Raw genomic sequence first — 20,563 nt, forward strand, 5'->3', positions numbered from 1 at the left:
TCGTCGCAATGACGCTGTGAAGTCTACAGTGATAGCGTTGCAATGGATGTGCTTTACATCTACCCGATCGGGCAGGTCGTGATTCGCATGGGCGACACAGATCTAGAACGATAAGCTTTAGCCTAGATCGTATGAGCAATGAATGTGCACGCTTGGCAATTAGTTACAGAAGGTCGTAAGAAGCATTTGCGCAAGAAATATGGGAAACGGGGAGAATTCCAAGCAGGGAATGTCACTCGAGTTACGTCCAACCAATTTAGCCTACCGAGGCCTAATAGCACCGGAGGGTCGAGTGGTCCAGCTTCTTCAACATCAGACTATTGGCCGGAAGTTTGCTGGTGTTTTCATGCCAAGCCACATATATGATCTCGTCCTGATTAATTGTTACATGCAAAGCTACATGATTGACCCGAACTTCCTCATCTGAGATCTCTCAGCGCTTGTATTCCCCACATGAAGATGAGATCGTTGCCATTATCCCTATCTTGTTCATTGAAGATATTCTAGGTAGGTACCTAGATGGGTTTTCTAGAGATATCACGCCATGGAGACCTGCAAAAGGGGACCTACTACACAGCATGTAATGAGAGAGTAATATCACGTAATTATAATATGGCCAGCCTACCTACCTAATACAGGGGTTGAAGCGGTAGCCAGTTAGCATTATACGCTTTCATTATTTAGTATTTTCATCCGACATCATGGAATGCCGTGGAAATCCAGGTAGCCTTTACGTAACCACCCGCGAGTCATGTTACCCTACGTACGCAGGTACGCAGATGGGTATGTGTATAGTTCTCTGTCCCGTAAGTTAAGAAACGCTCAGTTTACGTATGGTCACGTGCTCTTTATTAGAAAGCTCGATCTTAGACAGGATGATTAGAAGCTTTATTCAATATTAGCTTTGGGAACACATATCAAAGAGGCATTCATTACAATATATTAGGGTTATTGTCCGATATTCCATCTGTTCGATACATATAAAAAGTAATAGAATAAAATCTGTTACTAAATAACCTTTTAGTGGTATAGCGGGTTGTTCGACAGTTATGGTTTTCGGTTGAGTAGTAACATGTTCTACGGCATGGCTTACCATTGGAGTATACAAGTTCTCGGTGAAAAGTATATGAACTAAGTAGTGTATAGAATGGCTGTCCCACTTGCTATCATATATTTCAATGAATTTAATCGTAATGATATTACTAACCTAAACGTCAACCAATGGGGCTTTATAAGTAGGGGGTTTCATGGAAAGATATCGTGTATAAGACTTTATGTTAATTCTTAATCCATATTTGAACATCTACATTTACGTATATATGTACAGTCATAACTTCCTATACTAGTTCCCTAAGGCCCGTATGGTGATTTAAGCCCATCCTTTTACTATTTGCGGGTTGACTTAGGTACTTATAGCCGTGGTCACCGCTTTATTAAAGCCCATATCAGTCGCTCCAAGGTAACACGGATATCTTACTAATGATATATGTGTGAACTATACTAAGATAATGGTCTCTCATGGCTATTTTATATAGAGCGGGGAATAAAGTTGGCTGAATCTCCTCCTGGCTGATCAGCGTGTACATCCATATTAATGCGAACGCTGTTGACGCGTTTCATAATTTGAATACGATACTTATATATACCTGAGATTGATCTCTCATTCTATGAATGTAAGTTTTGGAGTCACTATCGGGGTCGCCTTCTGGCCTCTCTGTTTCATTAGGGATCATTCCTTACCCTGGCGCAAATCAGAGATCTCGTCGACGTTCTTGGTAATCGCGGCTTGGCTACCTGTGGAGCTACCCCTGTTCATCCTGTGTAGCACTTGGACTTACCTAGGTAATTAATCGCATTTATAAATACAGCGTCATTTTCACGGTGACGTTAGAGCACACCTAGATAAATATTAATCAGAAGGTAAGCGATGAGGTATATAAATATATAAGGAGGAGAATGATTGATAGTTGTATCAGGGGCGTGGGTTTGATACACCTTAGGTACTTGAGGAAAACTTTTCTTCTAAGAGAATCTAAGAAGAGCGATATTATGCCTAAGGTTTACCTTAGGATGTTGTGTTGAATGCGAATAAAGATTTCCTATTTGGGATACATGCCTTGCTACCTTACAGATAATTTTCCTGCCTTATAGAAAGCAATGACAGATAAAAGGAGTAGGTTTGCATATGCATATATGTAAGGCTTCTTATATTACTCAAGTCTCGAGGGTATTGGGAGTATTGTCCAGCCGTATAATAGCAATAAATTCGGGTTACTATAGGAGTGCCCTCCAGTTTAATGGGGGGTAGATCGCTAATATATAATGAAAATAGGTAATAAAAATAGTATAGAAACACGGTGCGGTGTAAACCTTAGGCTTTTGTGTTGCCCGGGGGGTAACCTCTAGTTTCAATCATATGAGGGTAGAATGGTGGCCGAATTGAAGTTTGGCCAAGGTCGCGTTGTTTCGCAGGGTATTTTAGGTAGTCCTGATATATCTATGACCTACGACCTAGGTTAGGTTCCTTTCCCTGCTATGAGTGCATGAGCAGCTCGTTTCATTCGTACGAGAGATTACCTCAAGTATATGTAGTCAAATACTATAAATCGACCAATAATAATCTTAGATTATTAGAAATTAGAAAATTATTTATCTCTTATAAGAAACAATTGATTGGAACTTTCAAGATTAGAAAAGGGAAGTATCTATAAACGATCTTTGATCCCGGTGACGATCATTGCGTCTGTGACAAGCGTTGTTTCGTTAATTCAGCTTAACCCCGAGGCGAGGGCGCCGTACAATACAGGATAGGCACACTACCTATTCCTTTCTGTGACCCTGCATAAACCCCCTACCAATGTTTAAGTATGTATGCAATGCCGCCACCAATATCTTGAGCCAAGCTTCGCGGCGCTAAGAGAAACGTGGGCTCGCCAAACTTCAAAGGCTCCTAGGGAGCCGCTATGAAACTTGACACAAACCCCCTCATTTTAAAATAGGGAGTTGGATATCATCTCCTTGATGAGGTTCTTCTCTTTGCAACGTCGAAAAGTTCGGATATAGTAAGCTCACGATGCGGCGCTTAGTATTTATAACTGCTTCGTGCCCGGTGACGCTACACGATGTTGTTACCCTCACCATCTGTCACAACATCGCCAGGTCTTGGGCAGGTTCTTAACATTCGCTTTTATCTCTTTTCTATTCGTCACTCATTCCTGCTGCGCAGGCTCTTCTATTCTTACTATACTATTGTTCCAACTCTCGAACGTATATTTACGGGAACTGTTCTATATTTATACCAAGAAAAAAAAATATAAAAGAGCCATTGCCGAACTCCTATATTGGGACTGCCAGTAACGATGTATTCATTCATCTTCGCCTTTCTCAGCTTGCAATCATGCGTGACTGCATCGCCTATCGCGTCGCGAGGCTTGCTTCGGAAGACAGTGACAGAACTCGACCAGGCGGCGTTTGAAGAGGCGCAACAGCCGGATAACACGGCGACGAGGGCTCTCTCAGGAACGCAGATACGGGTAAGATAGCTCTGGACGATAGTCAGCGCTTTGTGCTAACGAATATATATTATAGACCTCTGATGGGCGATGCTTATTCGTTGATGAGCTGTCTGGAGATTTCCGGGCAAATCTCACTCCGATCCAAGTAGCCGAATGTGACACTACAGACGGCCAGGGATGGGACATTATTACCGCAGGGAAGCATAACAATGCTGAGAATTCGATGCTTATTGTTAGCACCTTGGTTAGTACTTCGTCTTAAACTATTACTTGGGAGGTAGGCATATACTAATAAGTCTCCAGACGAATGCCTGTTTCAACTTCGATCCGCGACGTGCGGATGGCAACCAAGTCATTCTTTTTAGCTGCGGTGGACGGGCGGATGGTGGCGGCGAAGTCACTGATTCTCAGCTCTTCCCTTTCAACGGCGGTAGTGGACCTCTCTCGTTTTCACCTCAAAATGACCTGCAGTCGTGCTTCACTCTCAAGGGTAACGTCATCGATGTTGCCCCCTGTGCCGCTGGGAGTTCCGATCAACTATTTACATTTGGCAATGCACCAACAACAGCTGTTAGCAGCGCATCGAGTGGAACAGGTGTCTCATCTACGCCAATTAACCCTCAAGTGACCGTCACATCTACCGCCACCGCTACTACCGTACAGAATCCAAGCCAGGGATCGACGACATCTGTCTCGGATGCTACCGGAGCAATTCCTAATCCCACTGAGGCTGTCCCCGTATCTCGTGCCGGTGGCGTGTTACAACCCACCGCAGTAGCAGAGTCTCATCAGCGGGACGACACAGCGACGCGTGCTTTCACCTCTGTCAGCATAAAGGCACCGAACGGCCAATGTCTCTTCATCGATCCAACTGCTGGTGACTTTCGTGAGAACCTCATCCCGGTCTCGTTGGTGGAGTGTAGTGGGACGCCTAATGAAAAGTTCGACATCATCACGGCTGGGAAACACAACAACGCTCAAGATTCGGCTTTGATAGTGAGCAGCTTGGTACGTCGGACCGGTTTCATTATATTAATAGTCGTTTCTTCTGACATTTCTCTAGACGAATGGTTGTATCAGTTTCGATGGACGACGCCCAGCCGGTGACACAGTAACGATTTTCTCTTGTGGAGGCCGGGCAGCTGGGGGTATGTACATAACTATTTTTCTATGCTGATGCTATAGCGCGTTCTGATGCTAATACTGAACCAGAGGGCGAGACGAACAATGGCCAGTTGGTGCCATTTACGGGAGAGACAAATTTGGTCTTCGCGCCAGAAAGCGAACGAAATGCAACGTGCATCGTGCCGGGCGACGGTAGGCTTGATTCTGCCCCTTGTGCTGGCGACAGCTCTCAAGTCTTTACGATTCTAGCGTAAGGGATGTCTGGGATGTTTTCGGCAACAAAACTATCGACAGCCCCTTACAGCGAAAGTCATTGGTATTGTCTTCTTTCCCAATTAATTTAATTAATTAATCAATCGATCGATCGATACTACTTGATTACTTCGTTACGTGCAACTCTGCTCTATGAATTGTGTAAAAGTCCTGTATTCACCGGTTTCAATGTCTAGGGGGATAGCATCATACCGCGCTATGCTACATCTATTGCGATACGGATCGGCACACCTCTACACACCCATTACTAGTGACGGACTGTCTCAAACGGACTTTCTTTGACTAGCCACTCCTCCAATGTCAGCATTTGAGGATGATCCTTGCGTCGAGCTGTAGCATCTGCCTTATAGCCATCGCTAGCAAACCATCCAATCATCAGGGCCATCTCGGTGACCATGTACGTCAGCGCGCTCCCGAGAAACCAGTAGCTCACCGGTACGGGGGACCCCGTCGCCTTGGCGAATGAGGCATTAAGCTGCTCCCATGATAACTCGTCGCCTGCGAGACCGACGGCCCTTCGGTTCCAGCGATCCGGGTCAGCAAACGCCTTGGCAGCAAAGATGCCGATGTCCGACGTAGCGATCCATTGCATACGTTTATCTCCCAAGTGATTATGCAGCGCGGCCATGAAAACCCTGGTTGGAAGCCCGGGAGCTAGATTATCCATGAAGGCTACCGGACGTAGGATTGTCCAACCCATACTTGCTCCCGGTTTTCCCGGGCCGGTGGCATTTCGGAGACGCCGCTCAATGCGGTACTTGCTCTGGAAGTGAGGTATAGGGGTCGGATTATCCCACGATGCTTCGTCTCCGCCGCGCTCGACGCTACTGTAAACGAAATGTCTGATACCGGCCTTGATAGACTCGTCGATGAGAGCCTTACCCTGTGAGACTTCGCCCTCGAGGGTCACCCCCTTTCCCATAGAGACCTGGACAGAGTAGACACCCCAGATAGGTTGAGGATGTATCTTTCGAGCTTCGTTGAATAAGCTGGGCACATTATCAAGATTTCCCTGCACGAGTTTGATCGAGGGTGATTTCTGGGCAAGATTCTTAGCGCTGATGCTGTTGACGTCGCGTGTGACGGCGAGAATCGTGAATTTGCCAGGGTCCTGGTCGAGAAGTGCACTTATCACTGCACCACCCTGCTTTCCTGTAGCACCTGTGATGAGAAGGACTTTGGACATGCTGGGCTATTGGCTGGATCTGAGTCAATGATGCGTCAGTTGTGCGGCAGTTATGCGGAGGAGGTCAGCAGCCACAGCATGGGATTATTTAGATTGTCAAATAGCGGAGTCGCGTTCACATACCCACGTCGGCATATCAGAGTTCAGTCTGACCAACCCCCTTTTCGGTGTATGTATGCATCAAGGTAGGGGGTATGATGCCGCGTCAAACCTTTCGGCTCCCGAAGCTGCCAGCGTCCGTTCTAAACCTACGCGGAACGCTTCGTGACATAGAGCACGACTCAGCCGTCTTGGGGGACTTACGGAGAAGTTCAAGGATTTATTAGGTCCCTCCCGTCCGATGTCATGCAAGCCTTGCATGCCCTGCCAGACTTGCTTGATGAACAAAACCGTTGTCCACCACAAAACTATGAGCGGCAGCAACTTACAGCAACTTATCACCTAAACTTATACGACGCTTAAAAAAACACACCTTATCGGCCGTCATTATGGATGAGGCTCAGGCTCGGCGGCGTAACACGGTTAATGCACTATTAGATGGCTACGGGAGCCTCTCGGTTCCGCAGCTTCTCATGTCAACAGCACCTGACTTTTACCATCAGGTATTACCAGAAAGCCTAGGCATGATGCCCCGGAATAGGGAGGCATTCGCCCAGCACGCCGCTGGCATCTTCAACGTATTCGACGAATTCAGAATGATCCCGAAGTCTATCGTCGATGATGGACCGGGAAATACGGCAGTAGTCCACGCACGAATGCAAGGAATACTAAAGGGGGGAGCCGGAGAGTGGATAAACGAATGCATAATGATGATCCAGCTATCCCCTGACGGCACTCAGGTTTCCAGGGTGACAGAGTTTGTTGATAGCGCAAAGGCTTTAGAGATGGCACGGAAACACGCACCCGATAACTTTGAAGTGAACTACTCAAAGCTAGATGATGGCATGAAGACGGAAAAGGGGGAAAGGAACGAAACAACGGGTTCCAAGTCGATAACACTACTGTTTGGGTTAGGACTAGCACAGGTTATCATGACAATATTTTTGTTGTATCAGGGTCGGCGGGCCATCTTTTGAGTTTCTACGGGGAGTTTAAATCAACTTTAGTTCTAGGATCTCGGGACGATCTTTAATACACGCACATATAAGCTTTACCCAGATACCTAAATTCGCGTTGCCGAAATTACCTACGTATAAGTTTAGGTGTAATGGGTGATTCGCCCCTGATACGGTGAGAAGCGTATGATGTATTATGAGCAGCGCGTATAGGTTATGTATGTAGAAGCGGAACGTATAATACGCATGATTATATGTTCAATTATGAAAGACAAGAAAGTTGAATCACATGTTAAATATTAATTTAATGGTTTAAACGGGTTTTAATTGTTTCCTTGCTCAAGCTTTCAAGGCCGAGCAACATCCGTTCTAAATAACATATGGTATAGAGGCGGAATCAATAGGGACTAGAAGAAAATATAGGAGAAGCGTGTACGTGAATAGGTAACTTATAAGTTATACAACATGTACCAGTACCAACAATCCGGACCAGATGAAACCTTCCTAAGCGCCGCAAAACTGAAGAGTACCCGCGCCCTTGCCCATACTCTAATGTAGTTTCAACAACTGGAAGAGAGCCAGGGACCCAGCAACGACCGGCGTGATGAGGCGCACGGTGTTGAATTTGATCCATTTCCGAGCGTAACTCTCGGCCTCCTTGGGATCGACCTTGCCCTTAGGCTCACGCAGGGCGTCGATTTTCTGGTTAATAGGCTGCATGTTCACCGCGGAATGGACAACGGTGATGAGATGGCACAGCGCCGATACCGCGTACGGTCGCCAGTCACCAAGTCTGCCATCCGGTCCCTGCGCAGCGGCTGCCCATGACGTATAGGCGTAGCCAAAGATGCCGAGAGTGCTGATCGGCCTAAAGAATTGGTTGCCTACAACCCAGAAGACGGGCCATTGCCGACCGAGCAATCGCGCGCGAGCTGCGTGCTCAGGCGATGATGGCGGCGGGAAGTCGACTAGCAAAGCGGGAACACCCATGAATGATTGCGTGATAGCATTTCCTATACGAGTGTTAGGACGGTTAGGACTAATATAATCGCTCAACTAATGATTTAATCTATACTGACCGAAGAGGATAAAGGAAAACGCAACGGTAGTTCCAAGAACGGCCTCGGGAGACACAGCCATAGTTGATGATTGCGGCTTTATTTTGGATTATGTCTTCAATTTATTGATTGTAATGACGACGAAAGAGATGCTCACGACTTAATCGACTTGATTCTTAAAAGAAGCCCTTAAATCATCTCTCATCGAATCTAAAGTATATTTATATGTTGTAATGCTCTATGTCGCTGTCCGTGCCGAGAGTCTAAAGTCGTCAGTATTTGCTCGTTGAGCGGGACATCGCAAGTCGGAGCTCGTCGTTTGTCATTCGATCCGACGAATCCGCCCGGTCCCAAGTGGCTTAAGTGGTATAAGTGGTATGACAATGAAACACCTTCAGACAATTCAGATCCACGGGTCAGATATTGGGGAAGCTTTTTAGGGAATCATTAGTCGAAAGTCTTTGTGTGCCTAAAGGCTAGGAAGAGATAGACATACTATAGAAGCTTAAAAGACATATAGGGGGGGGAACAATAGCGAGGGGTTACAATGCTTATCGTTACTCAAGGTTTATTTGATCGGTACCGACAAACGCTATAACCCCTTACAAGCAAGTACCTAACGTTGGGACACCGAAGCTTGCGTTAGACAACACGTCAATTTCTGACGGCATACGGTAGCTGCCGCCTTTGCCGCCGCCGCCGGATTACGAATTATAACCCGTAACCCTTACTTGACCGATATAATATCGGACACAGTAATTACCGTGGCTCCGTCTACGTTCACATGGTCCTATCCTACTTCAAGGGCCGACAGACGGGATTTATAAGCACCTTGCTGGCTTCAATATAAGCGAATAGACCTATTATATAGTTGGCTATTAATGAGGCAGTGAGGGTAGGTATATATGTATGCATACTTCGCAGGAAAATGCGACACCGCATGTAAGGTCTCTTTTTTTCCTTCCTTTTTTATTTTACTTTCCCCCCTTTTTATAACTTCAACTATTAGCAGTTAAAGCTGTTATTCTTTATCTATTCTCGGGTTTTAGGTTTTTTATTTCATCATTGGTTCACATGCAGAAAAATGCTAACATGGTTCTGTAAAAGTAAGAAGTTGAGATGAAACAGTAAACTTGGATTCAAGACGTAAGCAAGTTGAAATACATGTATATAAGTAGATATCTCTGGTAGGTTAAGTTAGGTAGATTCAATGTTATATAGCGACCGTAAATTCAGCCGTCCCAAGTCCAACTCTTAATGATACGCCCACCGTTCTTCTCTCATGCAATCTATACCACTTATAGTCTTCTACACCTCGTACATCTTATACAACTCATACAACTTCTATGTTTTGACTCTTCTTTTCGGCAGCTTTAAGAAACTCTTCCTTTTCCTGCCGATACTTGGCGTCGGACTCGGCCCATAGCCTGAGCGCCTCCTGCTTTCGGGCTTCGCTCCTAGGCTCGAAAGCCATCTGGAAAGAATTCGGCTTGATAATCAGTAGAGAGTTCGACTTATCGTGAGGAACTGGTATCTCCTGGCCCGTGACCGGATCCTTCTTCGGCTTAAGGTTGAAGCACCAGCTGAGCGCGCCGCAAGCCACTATAAGCTCGTCTTGCGTGAGCGACTGTCCTAGACACTGACGCTGCCCCCAACCGAATGATGTCATGCCTTTAATAGTAGGATACATGGTAAGCGGCTCCTGGTACGTCGGCCATCCCGGTTCTAACCAACGCTCGGGCCGGAAGTTATCCGGGTCGGGATACTTTTCTGGGTCTCGAAGGAATGCCCTGTCAAGTTTTAGTGTTTATAATAAACTTATAAATAAGACTGTGACGGAACTGTGACGGACTGAAGAGGTTGGGGGTTTCACCACTTACCAGTCTAATGGGAGTATCCTTGTTCCTTTGGGGAGAAAGTAACCGCGAAATTCATCATCGGCCTCCATCTCATGTGCAACACCTAGTCCTCGCGTGTTAGTTGTCTTCTTCTATTCCTATATCTTACTTCTTACTATCAACTAACCTGTGGGCACGTTTGGCCTCCATCGCATCGTTTCCTTGATGCAAGCTCGGAGGATTGGAAGCTTAGGCGCGTCGTCGAGAGTCGGTATCCTTCCCTCGCAGGCCTCGTCAACTTCCTTCTGCACGGCCGCCTGCCACTTTGGATGATGTATCATTGACACCAAGAAGTACGATAGGGGACCGACGACGGTAAAGATGCCGACGAGAGCCATCATCCCTATAACGCAGGAAGCTTCATAGTCGCCAGAGATATTTGAGCGCTTCTCTCCTCTTTCGAGGTATTGCTTGGTGAAGCAGGCCCTCTGCCGTCCTTGTTCTAGTGCGGCGCGCGTGTTCATCAGGCGATCCATCCACCATGCCTGCTGTTCGTCGTGTCGCTTGCGCTCGGCAATTTTCCAGGGGTTTATCATCTCGGGTAGATGCCAAAGGGGGGTTATAACGTTAGTGATGGGCCCAGCTGGCGACATCTGGTTTAGAAGGCCACAGGCGCTCTTTGTGCAGGCTTCGCTGAGATCCGTATCGTCCCAAGCTAGCTGGCACATAACCTTGGACGACATATCCTCCAAGGAGAATTCGAAGCCGTCGGGGTTCTCGATCAACCGAGCGAGCCAGCGTTTAGCCTCATGGTACATAACACCGTAGTAGTGAGCGTTGGTCGCTTCTGTCAGGTATGAATGGGTGAATTTACGTTGCCTCGACCAGTACTCTGATCCACGTCTTGTTTAGTACCTAATGAGATTTGGTAGTTAATCTGTTGGGCACTCACGGTTCTTTCCCATCAGGGGGAGATACTCCATCGATCCATGCGTACTCTTGGAGTCGAATAGAGATCTTACCATAGGTCTGTCCGAGTTGTATTTCGCACGCTTCACCAAGAGCTCCTCGGCCACCTTCTCCTTCGTAACAACTAAAAACTTTGCCCCGAGCATCTCGGTGAAGAAGAAGCCATCCGTACCGCTATACTGATCGGCCCATTCCTTGAACTTCAGCCACATATACTGAATCGGAAGGTCATGTATACGGCCAATATATGGTAGTAAGGTCGGACCCGGTATCTTACGCGGGTGGTTAATCTCCCTGAACAACTTAACCAAGTGGAAGGCTACCACGCCGACGAGAGCGACGCAGAGGATTGCTGGCGTAAACAGTTGCATGATCAACCACTGGGTATAAACAAACAAGGTCGTGTGTGCGAGTGTAGCAAGAATGTAAACTGAGGAAGGGCTGCGGAACGGAGTGACCAGAACACTTCCCGGAAAAGATGTGTTCGCAGGGCTTTCACACGATTTAAACTATATACCGTAGGTACTAAGCGACCCAATGATAAATCTACTTGTAGTAACTACCCTCGATGGTGTTGAGCGGCGAGAATCGTCCGGCCTTCGAAGGCGATGGTGCCATGTATCTATTCTTAACCGGGCGTCCCCTACATAGGCTTACATCAAAGTATGACCGGGCATTCAGCTACTATCGTATCCAGTTATGCTTATGAAATTATGCTTTTTAAAGTTTACATTCTTCTAGAAATAAGGTACTTCCAAGAATAGCCTCAAGTGTTAAAAGTCCGAAACATTCCATACAAGATAGCCAAGGATGTTCGAGAGCCCATCGCCCATCGCCCGATTTCGTCGTGGCAATAATGAGATCGCAGGGCGAACATCGATAGGCCGGAAAGCCACTTGCATATGTCGTAGAATATCACCGAAAACAGTCAAGTCCGGCTAACAAAGTCCGGACAATCATAGAGAGCTCCGTTGACGATGCTAAGCCATGATTATGGTGATGATGTTGCTACTTCGGTATTATTGTGGAATACCTAGCAATATATCACGGGTTAAGGGGCTAAATATTTATCAATAAAAACTAGAATCGAGAGACACTGATGCTAGTAAGTATGAAACTCCCCATGTGTTTGAGCCCTTCTGTCGAAGGTTCGAATATCAATTGCATACCTATTAATCCGTACCTTTGTTGTAGGTTGGAGTGGACCGTCTGTAAGCACGCGTAAAACTACTAAACTATCGGTGTTGCATACCTTCCCGCGTACGGTATACATGTACATACATTTGCAGACGGATGGATACACATATGTATGTAGGTGTAGGCATATGTATATGTATATGTATATGTATATGTATGCATGAATGTATGCATAAGGTGCCGTAACATCCTGATGGTGTTGAGAGGGTCGATAGGCTGGATAAGCGACGACTTGTGATGGTTGGTGATCCAATCAAGACTTCGTAGCGTAAGTTTAAACTCAGCCCATTAATAAGATAAAAGACGTTTTATGTTCCATTGCGGTTGGCGCATGCCGTGGAACCAGCCCATCGACGGTTCGCCGCCGCTGCTATGAAGTATGGCTGCTATAAGGTATGGGAGGGTATGTACCGCCTCCCTTGGCCCGACGATCTGAATAAGACTAGCATGTTGGCTTATAAACTATAGTCAGCCGCATATACGTCGGTCTCAGTTCCTTGATGGTTTGGGTACCTATCTATGCAATGCATATAGGTATATATATATCCATTAGCGGTATTATGTTTACTCTTATAACTCTTATAAGTAACATGTTTTGCCCGAGTTTACGAGTATGAGGGATATTGTCTCGCTCATCTCGATGCCCGAGTTCACGAGGGATATTGTCTAGTAGGGGACTTTTTTTCTAGTCAGGGACCTTTTTTTCTAGTCAGGGACCTTTTTTCTAATAGGGGACCTTTTTCTACTAGGGGACCCTTTTTCTATGCAGTAGGGGACCTTTTTGCGAACCTTTTTGCGAAATAGAAAGTTCGTCCGTACCTACACAGCTTTTAAGCGTTTTTATTAGGTGCATCCTCCAAAACGATAGGTTTTGTTAGATTCTCCACTTTCATCTTTTTTTTCAAAATACGTATCTTTTATTTATTTTTTTAACAATTCTTTGCTATCGGACGGGCGGTCGACCTACGCCTTTCGTAAACTCGGGCTATTGTGGCGCACCACAAAAGTGCCCTCATGTTCCGAAAATGAAAGAAATTTTATTTAAAGAAGTTCGTTCGTGCGCAGCTTTAAGCCTTTTTATTGGATGCATTTTCAAAATAAGTGGAATTTGCACGTGTTTTGCCAGCCCCTTTTTTACTCTCATTCTTTTCTCGAAATACATATCTTTTTTACAACAGCTTAGGTTCGAATCCCATATGTTCTTTTTTTTTTTCCATCTCTTAATTTTGGTAAAGGAATTCTAGTAAAAGTAAGTGTTTGAGGTTTCCAGCCGCTGCTGCCGACCGCGCCGACCGACCGACCGACCGGCCGACCGCCCGCCCGGCAGCAGCGGCAGCAGCGGCACGTGATTGACGTACGCAGAAGGACGTCAAAAAAGGTGGCGCACCTCTCTGCCTCTACTAACAATTATCCTGGTAGGTGCGCCATGTTAGTAGAGGCAGAGAGGTGCGCCACCTTTTTTGATGCCTTTTTGGTACGACTTTTATAAACTCGGGCTATTCTGGTGCCCCCCGCAGAGTTGCCCTCATGTTTTATGATTAATGATCAGTGCCGACTGGAGGAGTTTAAACGCGTATGCGGACACGTAGGGTATTGCCTAGGTCACCGTGTCTGCTGCAATTATGACAGGTATACTGGCATACATCTGGCATACATCGAGGTGAAATGAGCCAATGAAGTGTGTTGGCACATTGCGTTTGGGTGGTCAGGAATATACTTCGGGTCCGAATAGGATTAAGGGTCGGCACTTTGTATGACACTTCAACCTCCGCGACGACGGTAGACTTTGAGTTAATGACCGAGTGGCGCGAAAAAAAAGCATTCTGAGACTTGGTGGTGACACCCGCTGTTCCGTCATGTCATGTACGATTGCTCTCCTATTTCCATGTTATATTCTTATATTATGTTCTTAATGGAGTAGCATCGTCGCCAAAAAGGACCTGGCCAAGAAGCACTTGATGAAGAGGCATATTATTCCTTTGAGATTCCATCACTGCTTATACGCCCTGTCTGAACTTCACTAGGATTATATCCAAGAGTTCAGGAGTTCAGGAGTTCATGAGTCCAAGTCACATACTCACAAGTCACAAGATGGGTTCCCTTAATGGTACCGACTGCAGGCCCGTAGGATCTTACCCGCCGTCGGGTATCGATGTTTTAATTGTTGGTACCGGGCTTGCGGGACTAACGGCGTCTATCGAATGCAAACGCAAGGGACACAACGTGCGCATTATTGAACGCCATGATGATATTAATACCGCAGGTATGTGGCTGGACTTAGACGCCCTCCCCCCCTGCAAATACCTGCAATACGCTGAGAACGTGACTTTACTTTTGCCCCCATCTAGGCGATATGTACTTCATGGGCCATAGTGCTACCAAGTTCTTTCGTCACTGGCCCGAGCTATCGAAAGAGTATGAGCTGATATCTATGAATAATGCCTGGATTGAGACCTTCAAGCATGTCGGCGAACGGATGATAACGCCACTAAAGGTTTCGGAGCGTTTGCGTCAGGATGGTATGGATCCGAACACGCCACCCGGCGCTTTTCAGATGCGGCCGCTCATCTACCGGATGTATCTAAACGAAGTCCAGAGGCAAGGAATTCAGATCCAATTCGGCCAGCGCGTTGTTGACTACTATGAGGACCAAGAACGTCAGAAGGCCGGCGTCGTGACGGACAAGGGCGAGCGCTTCGAAGCCGACGTCGTAATTGCTGCGGACGGCGTAGGTTCTAAAAGCCAAAAGCTAGTAGGTGGGCAAGTTAGAGCGATGAGTGCCGGCAGAGCCATGTGGCGAGCAGCTTTCCCAATACACCACTTAGACAAGAACCCTAAGCTCAAGGAGTTCTTGAAGATGGGTGGACCGAACAACGACGAGCCAATAGTCAGAACATGGCTTGGGTATGTGGTACCCCCGTTGCCAGTTGCCTTCCCATATTCCCGTGCCGAGCGTTATTTGGCTGATAGTTACAACCCGCTAGTCCCGGAATGTACGCCATGGTCCTGATTCGTCAGGAGACCTGCGTGTGGATTATGAACCACGATGTAGGTGATACATTACATAGACTAATGCTCAGCTCGGCTCGGCGTGCTGATCAGGTACAGATTACCGGCTCCGAGGAAGAAAGCTGGACTCATACCGTCGAATCAGACGATGTGTTAAATAACATCGATAAAGGGCTGGGCCCATTAACTTGGGACCCTAGAATTAAGGAGCTTGTTAAGCTGATACCATCTAAGACCATCGTAAACTTTGAACTATTCTGGCGCAATCCCCAACCGACTTGGGCTTCCCCCGGAGCCCGCGTGGTTCTCATTGGCGATGCCGCACATTCTTTCCTGCCTGCCTCGGGCAACGGGGCTACGCAAGCCATCGAGGATGCCGTTTCGTTGGCTTCCTGCCTTCAGATTGGAGGAAAGCAGAACGTACCAGAAGCAGTAAGCACGCATGTGCGTCTCCGCTTCATCCGATGCTCCTGCGCGCAGAAGATGGGATTCACCAATGCAGAGCTTCTCCAGCACACCGACTGGGAGAAAGTCAAGTTCAACCCAAAGCTGGCGCAGCCTAAGCTACCGAGATGGATCTGGAAGCATGACCCTGAGAAGTACGCATACGAGAACTACGAGAAGATGGCCGAAACTATTAGGAAGGGAATCCCCTTTGATAAAGTCGACACGGTCCCGCCAAACTATCCTCCCGGATATAAATACGAGCCCTGGAACATCGACGACATGCAGAAAGACGTGGATAACTCTACGGTTAACATGGGTTCGGGTGACTGGGACTAAAAGACAGGCATCCGCGAGATGTCTGGTCCTTTGTGCTAACTTGGTGATAGATGGACCTGGAGTCAACTTCTTTGTCCCCCGGTTGTTTTCTATTCTATGGTCTTTTACGTCTTGTATGGTATCATATTGCATTGTCTCGAGTATACGCGAGTAGGGTTAGATGCGAAAGATCTCCTGGCGAGCAGAGTAACAGAGTAGGTCAGGTGCCTTCGTTATTATTACAGAACCCACATTCGTGAAAAGCCGTCTCGATGGCGGACAATTAAAGAGAATTTAAGTAAATGTCATTAATAACATGATATATGTCCAGCAAATAACTTGAATCCATAATGAAAAAGACGACCGACGTACTTCCAGTAATGATGGGACAAACTCAGAGCTATAAGGAGAAAGAAATCAAAGAATTATAGCTATAGCTAACTGGTGAAGAAGCCCAGGTGAATTAAGCAATGAAGAAAATCAGACTGGAATTGAGATGAGCGTTTTACATTCTAGGTATGTATGCTACTTCCAATAACTTCGTATTGATGTCTCATATTTGCCTTCCCTCTCGTGGCTACTTAAGCAATTAATCGTTATGTGAGTACGGAACAGGTTTCTAAAGCCTAAGTCTCCCTTCTCCACCTTCGACCTCATCTTCGTCATCCGATTTTCCCCTCCAGCCGGGAAGCCCACGAAACGAAAACCAAGAGATGAGGACTGTAGCACAGAGGACAAACCATGAAGGTAAAAGGAGCCATCTACCGAGCTGTGATCGGTGACAGTTATCCACCCAGATAGACCTGTCTGAATTCGATCCCACATCCACAGATAGTTGCGTTAGGCCACAACTCCAGCTTTCAAAGTCCATCCAGTTGCGACCGTACGGGGAGTATGCCGTAGGAGATGCTGCTACGTACAGGCCGTAAGTATCCAGACGGCCGGTAATTCCATGCTCGATAAAGTTATAGAGGAGTGCCGTAGTAGCGAGAGTGATATCTGGGATAAAGAGGGCAAGGAGAAGCCAATGCTGCCAAAAGTTCTTTTTATCGATACATGTTAGCTCTCGTATCCGTTGGTGTGATACTAGGAGACTGACAAACCTTCTTGACGTAAACGCTGGTGGCGAAAAGGCCCATTACTAGAAAACAGACAATAATATTCACAATAGACGCTGCGATAGCGAGCTGATGATGAGGGCTTCGGTACAGGAGAGTAGGTAGCCAAGATGTCTTGAGGTTTTCCTCGCCGAACCAGATACTAAATCCGCCTGACCAGCCGCGGTCATGTTCTCTCATCCATTCTATCAAGTAGACATGTTGAGACAAGATATTTGCATGAATCAAAACCGCGACGAGGAGTGTGATGAGGAGGGCACTGCCGCCCATCCAGGGGCGAAGGCGGGGAATCGGAATTTCAATCTTGCTCAAAGTCATAGTGTCCTTATAGTTAAGTTAATATGTGAGATTGATAGAATACCATAGATTGCCCAGGTAGGCGCTTTGTGCAAGCTTGAAAGGCCAAAGAGGTTTGTTTTATCTCTCAGAATGCGGCACAGCCACCGTGATCTTCACTTGACTCCTCAGCGCCGTATGTTTCGGCCAACCAGATATTGATGATGTTCAAGAATCGGCCTGATAAAAGCGTAGAATTGCACTGTTTTCCCTTCTGCCTTGTCGCAAAGAAACACGGTTGGGATTTAGGCAGCAGGATTAGACGATCAAGCTTAGCAGATGAATTAATTTACTGTCTACTATTTACCTAGGATAGGTAGGTACATATTTACAAGACTCGTGGAATAATATCTCTTTTAAGCGTTCTCTACTCCTGGGGCGGCAGCAGCGAGTAATTTTCCAAAGTCGGGGGTACCTAATCCCGTAACAGGATCCCATCCCGCAGTGGCATTCCACCTTGCTCCGTTTCTAAAAGCAGAGTTACCCGAGCAGCCGCTTCCGTATCCGGATGTTATGTCTATCAAGGCGGCGCTGTTGTTGTATAGCCACGGGTTAAGGAAGCCTAGCGGTGGCTGACCCTGGCTCTTTCGTGCGGCGTTTAGGAGAGCTACTACACCGGCGAAGACGGGACTCGAAGCACTCGTACCCGATAGGAGCGCAGATCTGCCCTTGTCGATGACTATGAACCGACTCCCCTGAGCCGCAACATCGGGGAAGCCTCTGTTGGACGAGTTGAAGTACGCAGAATAGGTTTCGCCTATTGATTCCAGGTACGAATTGACAGCATCTGCCTGCCACGCGGGTTGGGCGTGAAGCGAACTGAAACCACCGCTCGAAAAGCTCACACCTTGTTCGGGCTCGACGTTGTAAGTAGCACCGACGGAGGTCACGTACGGGCAGCCAGCGGGGAATGAGGGTTGGAAATACGGTGCTTGGTCTGATTCTCTTATGCAAGAGTCACCTGGTCCAGAGTCGCCGGATGAAAACAGCACGCTTACACCGCGGGCACCGAGTTGCATGTACAGATTGCATACTCTCAGCGCGTACTCCGCTGGTACCGACTGCTCCTCCTCTCCGTACGAGGTAGAGATTGTCTGCGGCAAAGCAGAATCGTCTTGATCGAGGAGGTACGTTAAGAACTCCAAGTAAGGCTCGTTTGACGAGGGCCCAGGCTCGTCATGCGTAGGTTCAAGCGGCCTTCAATAAGCTGTCAGTTATGTTTAAATCCCAGTTATAAAAATGGTTAACAACTTACCCACGACCACCAGTGCTGTATTCGAGGATCGGGATAGGGCTGCTAATGGCCAATACATATTGCACATCGAGGTTCGCCTCTCCTGTGTGGAAATTTAGTAAATGTTTGGTCTGGCAATTCCTGACAAGGGACGCAACATACCACTATCATCGTTACTACTCTGGTCATCTAGACCCCCATTGACCAACTCGACGCTGAAGTTCTGGCCCTTGGCCCCCGGTAAATACTGGGTCTCGAAGGACTGCAGATCCGAATACCGCGCGTATTCCTCCAAGTAAGAGCTGAATGCAACCAGGTTTCCCTCGGTGGGCGCGGTGTACTTGATATTGTACAGTGACTTGAGACAAGCGGGCGTGATCCTTGAGGTGTTGCAGTCGGCGGCGGCATCGACTGCCATGTCTGCCTTTACGGCATCCTCTTCCTCGGGCTCAAGGAGTTGCATCTCAAAAATGGTCGACCTCTTCGCGCCGAGCTGGCCGAATCGAGTGGTCGGCTGTATGAGATCAATGCTTCCCGTAAGCTCGTCAGGGACGCTGTACGACAACGTCCGCAACTTAGGACTGCCGCCCTTTTCATATTGGTACCAAGCGAAGTTCGCGCCAAGCAGGTCGTTTGCGGTTTTCACGTCCGTCTTGAAAGTAATCCAGTCGTTATTCACCGTGGAGTTGATGCCGCTCTTGTTTAACCAATCGGCAACCGACGAGACAGACCTCTCTGTCGGCGCCGTATAAGCCCGGACTTCGTCACGCGATAGGTGCATGCCATAGTTTGGATGCCCCGGGGTAGAAATTTCGATCACCGCTTGCTCCAGTGCGGCCGCATGCTGCTGCTTGAGACCAATGCGTAAAGTAACAGGGTCATTTGGTGAGGCCTGACGAACTTCTGCCCAGCCTTTAGGGACGGAGGCGAGACTATCCATCACCTTGGCCGTCGCGGCCGAGGCGAAGAGGAGGAGAAGGGAGCGCATGGTGAGAGCTTTTTCCTCGAGGGTTTGCACGGTGAGCCTTTCGTTGTGGCTTTCTTCCCTCCCTCGCCAAATGAAGGTGAAGGACAAACGAGTGCTCTCGACTGCTCCGTGAGGGGAGCTGGGAGCAAATTAATAAACATTAAGGTAGTAGTAAGTAAATGGATATTTACATATTGCAATGGCGTGCTATGCTATGCTCGACCAATTGATCCTACCGTTACATGGGTTCGACGTCAAGGTATCCTCCCAACCATGCCGGCTGGTTCCGTAATCTAAGGTCCCGGCCACTCGAGTTGTATCGACTTGCCAAGTCCGGGGTGATCTCCCGCCCATCCTCCGCGAATGCTACCTGATCTAGACTATATTCGGCAGGAGGGTGGTATCTGAGTTATGCGCCCGGTTGTGATAACTTGATAAGGTCCTTGTTACGAGAGATCTGATCTCATCTAGGTACATACCGGCATATTAACCCTCGGAATGTGGTTCTGAGGGCGGGCAGAGTCTACAAAAAGGGCTCGTTTGAGGTAGTTTGAAAGTATACGGTGTTACCGGCCGACCTAGACCTCTATAATCAGCAGGGAATGCTTGTTCGATTTCGTATTTATTACTAGGCTAAATCACCCGAGTAGTTGTTGATGGGATGATGATCGTGTAGGAGCTAAGGTAAACTTACCAACTTCATTTCTCCGCTCCTCAATATATGCTGTCCATTCCAGCAGTGCTTTCGGCTGTCATACGCTTCACCTTAAGCAAGTGCTAGTTAGAAAAGTGCTGTATAAAATACCATAACGATCAATTAGCATAATAGAATTAGTTTTGAATTTTGTTAAAGTTGATGATTACCTAAGTACTATCGTAAGGAATAGTAGTTGATTGTGTAGTCGTCGATAGTCAAAACGC

The 20,563-nt window shown here is 47.2% G+C and overlaps 8 protein-coding genes across 8 annotated transcripts; 3 read left to right on the forward strand and 5 right to left on the reverse strand.

Moving 5' to 3' along the window:
* The first annotated feature begins 2,923 nt into the window (after positions 1–2,923).
* F5Y00DRAFT_248428 (uncharacterized protein) lies at positions 2,924–5,013 on the forward strand. The gene is made up of 5 exons (XM_048009440.1): positions 2,924–3,533; positions 3,589–3,759; positions 3,819–4,523; positions 4,579–4,663; positions 4,728–5,013. The coding sequence occupies exons 1-5, from the start codon at positions 3,360–3,362 to the stop codon at positions 4,892–4,894; spliced, it is 1,302 nt and encodes a 433-aa protein (XP_047860474.1). The 5' UTR covers positions 2,924–3,359; the 3' UTR covers positions 4,895–5,013.
* A 147-nt stretch (positions 5,014–5,160) lies between these two features.
* Positions 5,161–6,215, reverse strand: F5Y00DRAFT_273973 (NAD(P)-binding protein; the record flags this gene model as incomplete). Its single annotated transcript, XM_048013273.1, has 1 exon — positions 5,161–6,215. Exon 1 carries the CDS (start codon positions 6,097–6,099, stop codon positions 5,161–5,163), a length of 939 nt encoding a protein of 312 aa, XP_047860475.1. The 5' UTR covers positions 6,100–6,215.
* Positions 6,216–6,587: 372 nt separating this feature from the next.
* Positions 6,588–7,175, forward strand: F5Y00DRAFT_273975 (uncharacterized protein; the record flags this gene model as incomplete). Its single annotated transcript, XM_048013274.1, has 1 exon — positions 6,588–7,175. The coding sequence occupies one exon, from the start codon at positions 6,588–6,590 to the stop codon at positions 7,173–7,175; it is 588 nt and encodes a 195-aa protein (XP_047860476.1).
* Positions 7,176–7,537: 362 nt separating this feature from the next.
* F5Y00DRAFT_248430 (uncharacterized protein) lies at positions 7,538–8,778 on the reverse strand. The gene is made up of 3 exons (XM_048009441.1): positions 8,709–8,778; positions 8,234–8,644; positions 7,538–8,167 (listed from the first exon to the last, which is right to left on the reverse strand). The coding sequence occupies exons 2-3, from the start codon at positions 8,292–8,294 to the stop codon at positions 7,704–7,706; spliced, it is 525 nt and encodes a 174-aa protein (XP_047860477.1). The 5' UTR covers positions 8,295–8,644; positions 8,709–8,778; the 3' UTR covers positions 7,538–7,703.
* Positions 8,779–9,545: 767 nt separating this feature from the next.
* Positions 9,546–11,790, reverse strand: F5Y00DRAFT_273978 (cytochrome P450; the record flags this gene model as incomplete). Its single annotated transcript, XM_048013275.1, has 4 exons — positions 11,003–11,790; positions 10,238–10,942; positions 10,093–10,174; positions 9,546–10,002 (listed from the first exon to the last, which is right to left on the reverse strand). The coding sequence occupies exons 1-4, from the start codon at positions 11,388–11,390 to the stop codon at positions 9,546–9,548; spliced, it is 1,632 nt and encodes a 543-aa protein (XP_047860478.1). The 5' UTR covers positions 11,391–11,790.
* Positions 11,791–13,637: 1,847 nt separating this feature from the next.
* Positions 13,638–16,322, forward strand: F5Y00DRAFT_248433 (FAD/NAD(P)-binding domain-containing protein). The gene is made up of 4 exons (XM_048009442.1): positions 13,638–14,479; positions 14,565–15,120; positions 15,201–15,264; positions 15,325–16,322. The coding sequence occupies exons 1-4, from the start codon at positions 14,275–14,277 to the stop codon at positions 16,006–16,008; spliced, it is 1,509 nt and encodes a 502-aa protein (XP_047860479.1). The 5' UTR covers positions 13,638–14,274; the 3' UTR covers positions 16,009–16,322.
* Positions 16,323–16,587: 265 nt separating this feature from the next.
* On the reverse strand, positions 16,588–17,423 carry F5Y00DRAFT_273980 (uncharacterized protein; the record flags this gene model as incomplete). Its single annotated transcript, XM_048013276.1, has 2 exons — positions 16,588–17,029; positions 17,091–17,423. 2 exons carry the CDS (start codon positions 17,421–17,423, stop codon positions 16,607–16,609), a joined length of 756 nt encoding a protein of 251 aa, XP_047860480.1. The 3' UTR covers positions 16,588–16,606.
* Positions 17,424–17,538: 115 nt separating this feature from the next.
* F5Y00DRAFT_197560 (tripeptidyl-peptidase) lies at positions 17,539–20,135 on the reverse strand. Its single transcript, XM_048005290.1, has 3 exons — positions 18,838–20,135; positions 18,697–18,778; positions 17,539–18,638 (listed from the first exon to the last, which is right to left on the reverse strand). Exons 1-3 carry the CDS (start codon positions 19,661–19,663, stop codon positions 17,798–17,800), a joined length of 1,749 nt encoding a protein of 582 aa, XP_047860481.1. The 5' UTR covers positions 19,664–20,135; the 3' UTR covers positions 17,539–17,797.
* Between the last annotated feature and the right edge of the window lie 428 nt (positions 20,136–20,563).

Source organism: Daldinia vernicosa, assembly GCF_022497035.1.
Source record: "Daldinia vernicosa strain CBS 139.73 unplaced genomic scaffold F5Y00scaffold_72, whole genome shotgun sequence".
In the NCBI taxonomy this organism is placed as follows: Eukaryota; Fungi; Ascomycota; class Sordariomycetes; order Xylariales; family Hypoxylaceae; genus Daldinia; species Daldinia vernicosa.

Bases quoted from the DNA above. Each gene is read 5' to 3' on its own strand.
- F5Y00DRAFT_248428 (XM_048009440.1), top strand. From the start codon at position 3,360: ATGTATTCATTCATCTTCGCCTTTCTCAGCTTGCAATCATGCGTGACT. The intron at 3,760-3,818 runs GTTAGTACTTCG...ATAAGTCTCCAG, and splicing joins TGCTTATTGTTAGCACCTTG to ACGAATGCCTGTTTCAACTT. The intron at 4,664-4,727 runs GTATGTACATAA...ATACTGAACCAG, and splicing joins TGGAGGCCGGGCAGCTGGGG to AGGGCGAGACGAACAATGGC.
- F5Y00DRAFT_248430 (XM_048009441.1), bottom strand. From the start codon at position 8,294: ATGGCTGTGTCTCCCGAGGCCGTTCTTGGAACTACCGTTGCGTTTTCC. The intron at 8,168-8,233 runs GTCAGTATAGAT...ACACTCGTATAG, and splicing joins GTTTTCCTTTATCCTCTTCG to GAAATGCTATCACGCAATCA.
- F5Y00DRAFT_197560 (XM_048005290.1), bottom strand. From the start codon at position 19,663: ATGCGCTCCCTTCTCCTCCTCTTCGCCTCGGCCGCGACGGCCAAGGTG. The intron at 18,779-18,837 runs GTATGTTGCGTC...ATTTCCACACAG, and splicing joins GAGTAGTAACGATGATAGTG to GAGAGGCGAACCTCGATGTG. The intron at 18,639-18,696 runs GTAAGTTGTTAA...AGCTTATTGAAG, and splicing joins TACAGCACTGGTGGTCGTGG to GCCGCTTGAACCTACGCATG.
- F5Y00DRAFT_248433 (XM_048009442.1), top strand. From the start codon at position 14,275: ATGAGTCCAAGTCACATACTCACAAGTCACAAGATGGGTTCCCTTAAT. The intron at 15,121-15,200 runs GTATGTGGTACC...ACAACCCGCTAG, and splicing joins ATAGTCAGAACATGGCTTGG to TCCCGGAATGTACGCCATGG. The intron at 15,265-15,324 runs GTAGGTGATACA...GATCAGGTACAG, and splicing joins TGTGGATTATGAACCACGAT to ATTACCGGCTCCGAGGAAGA.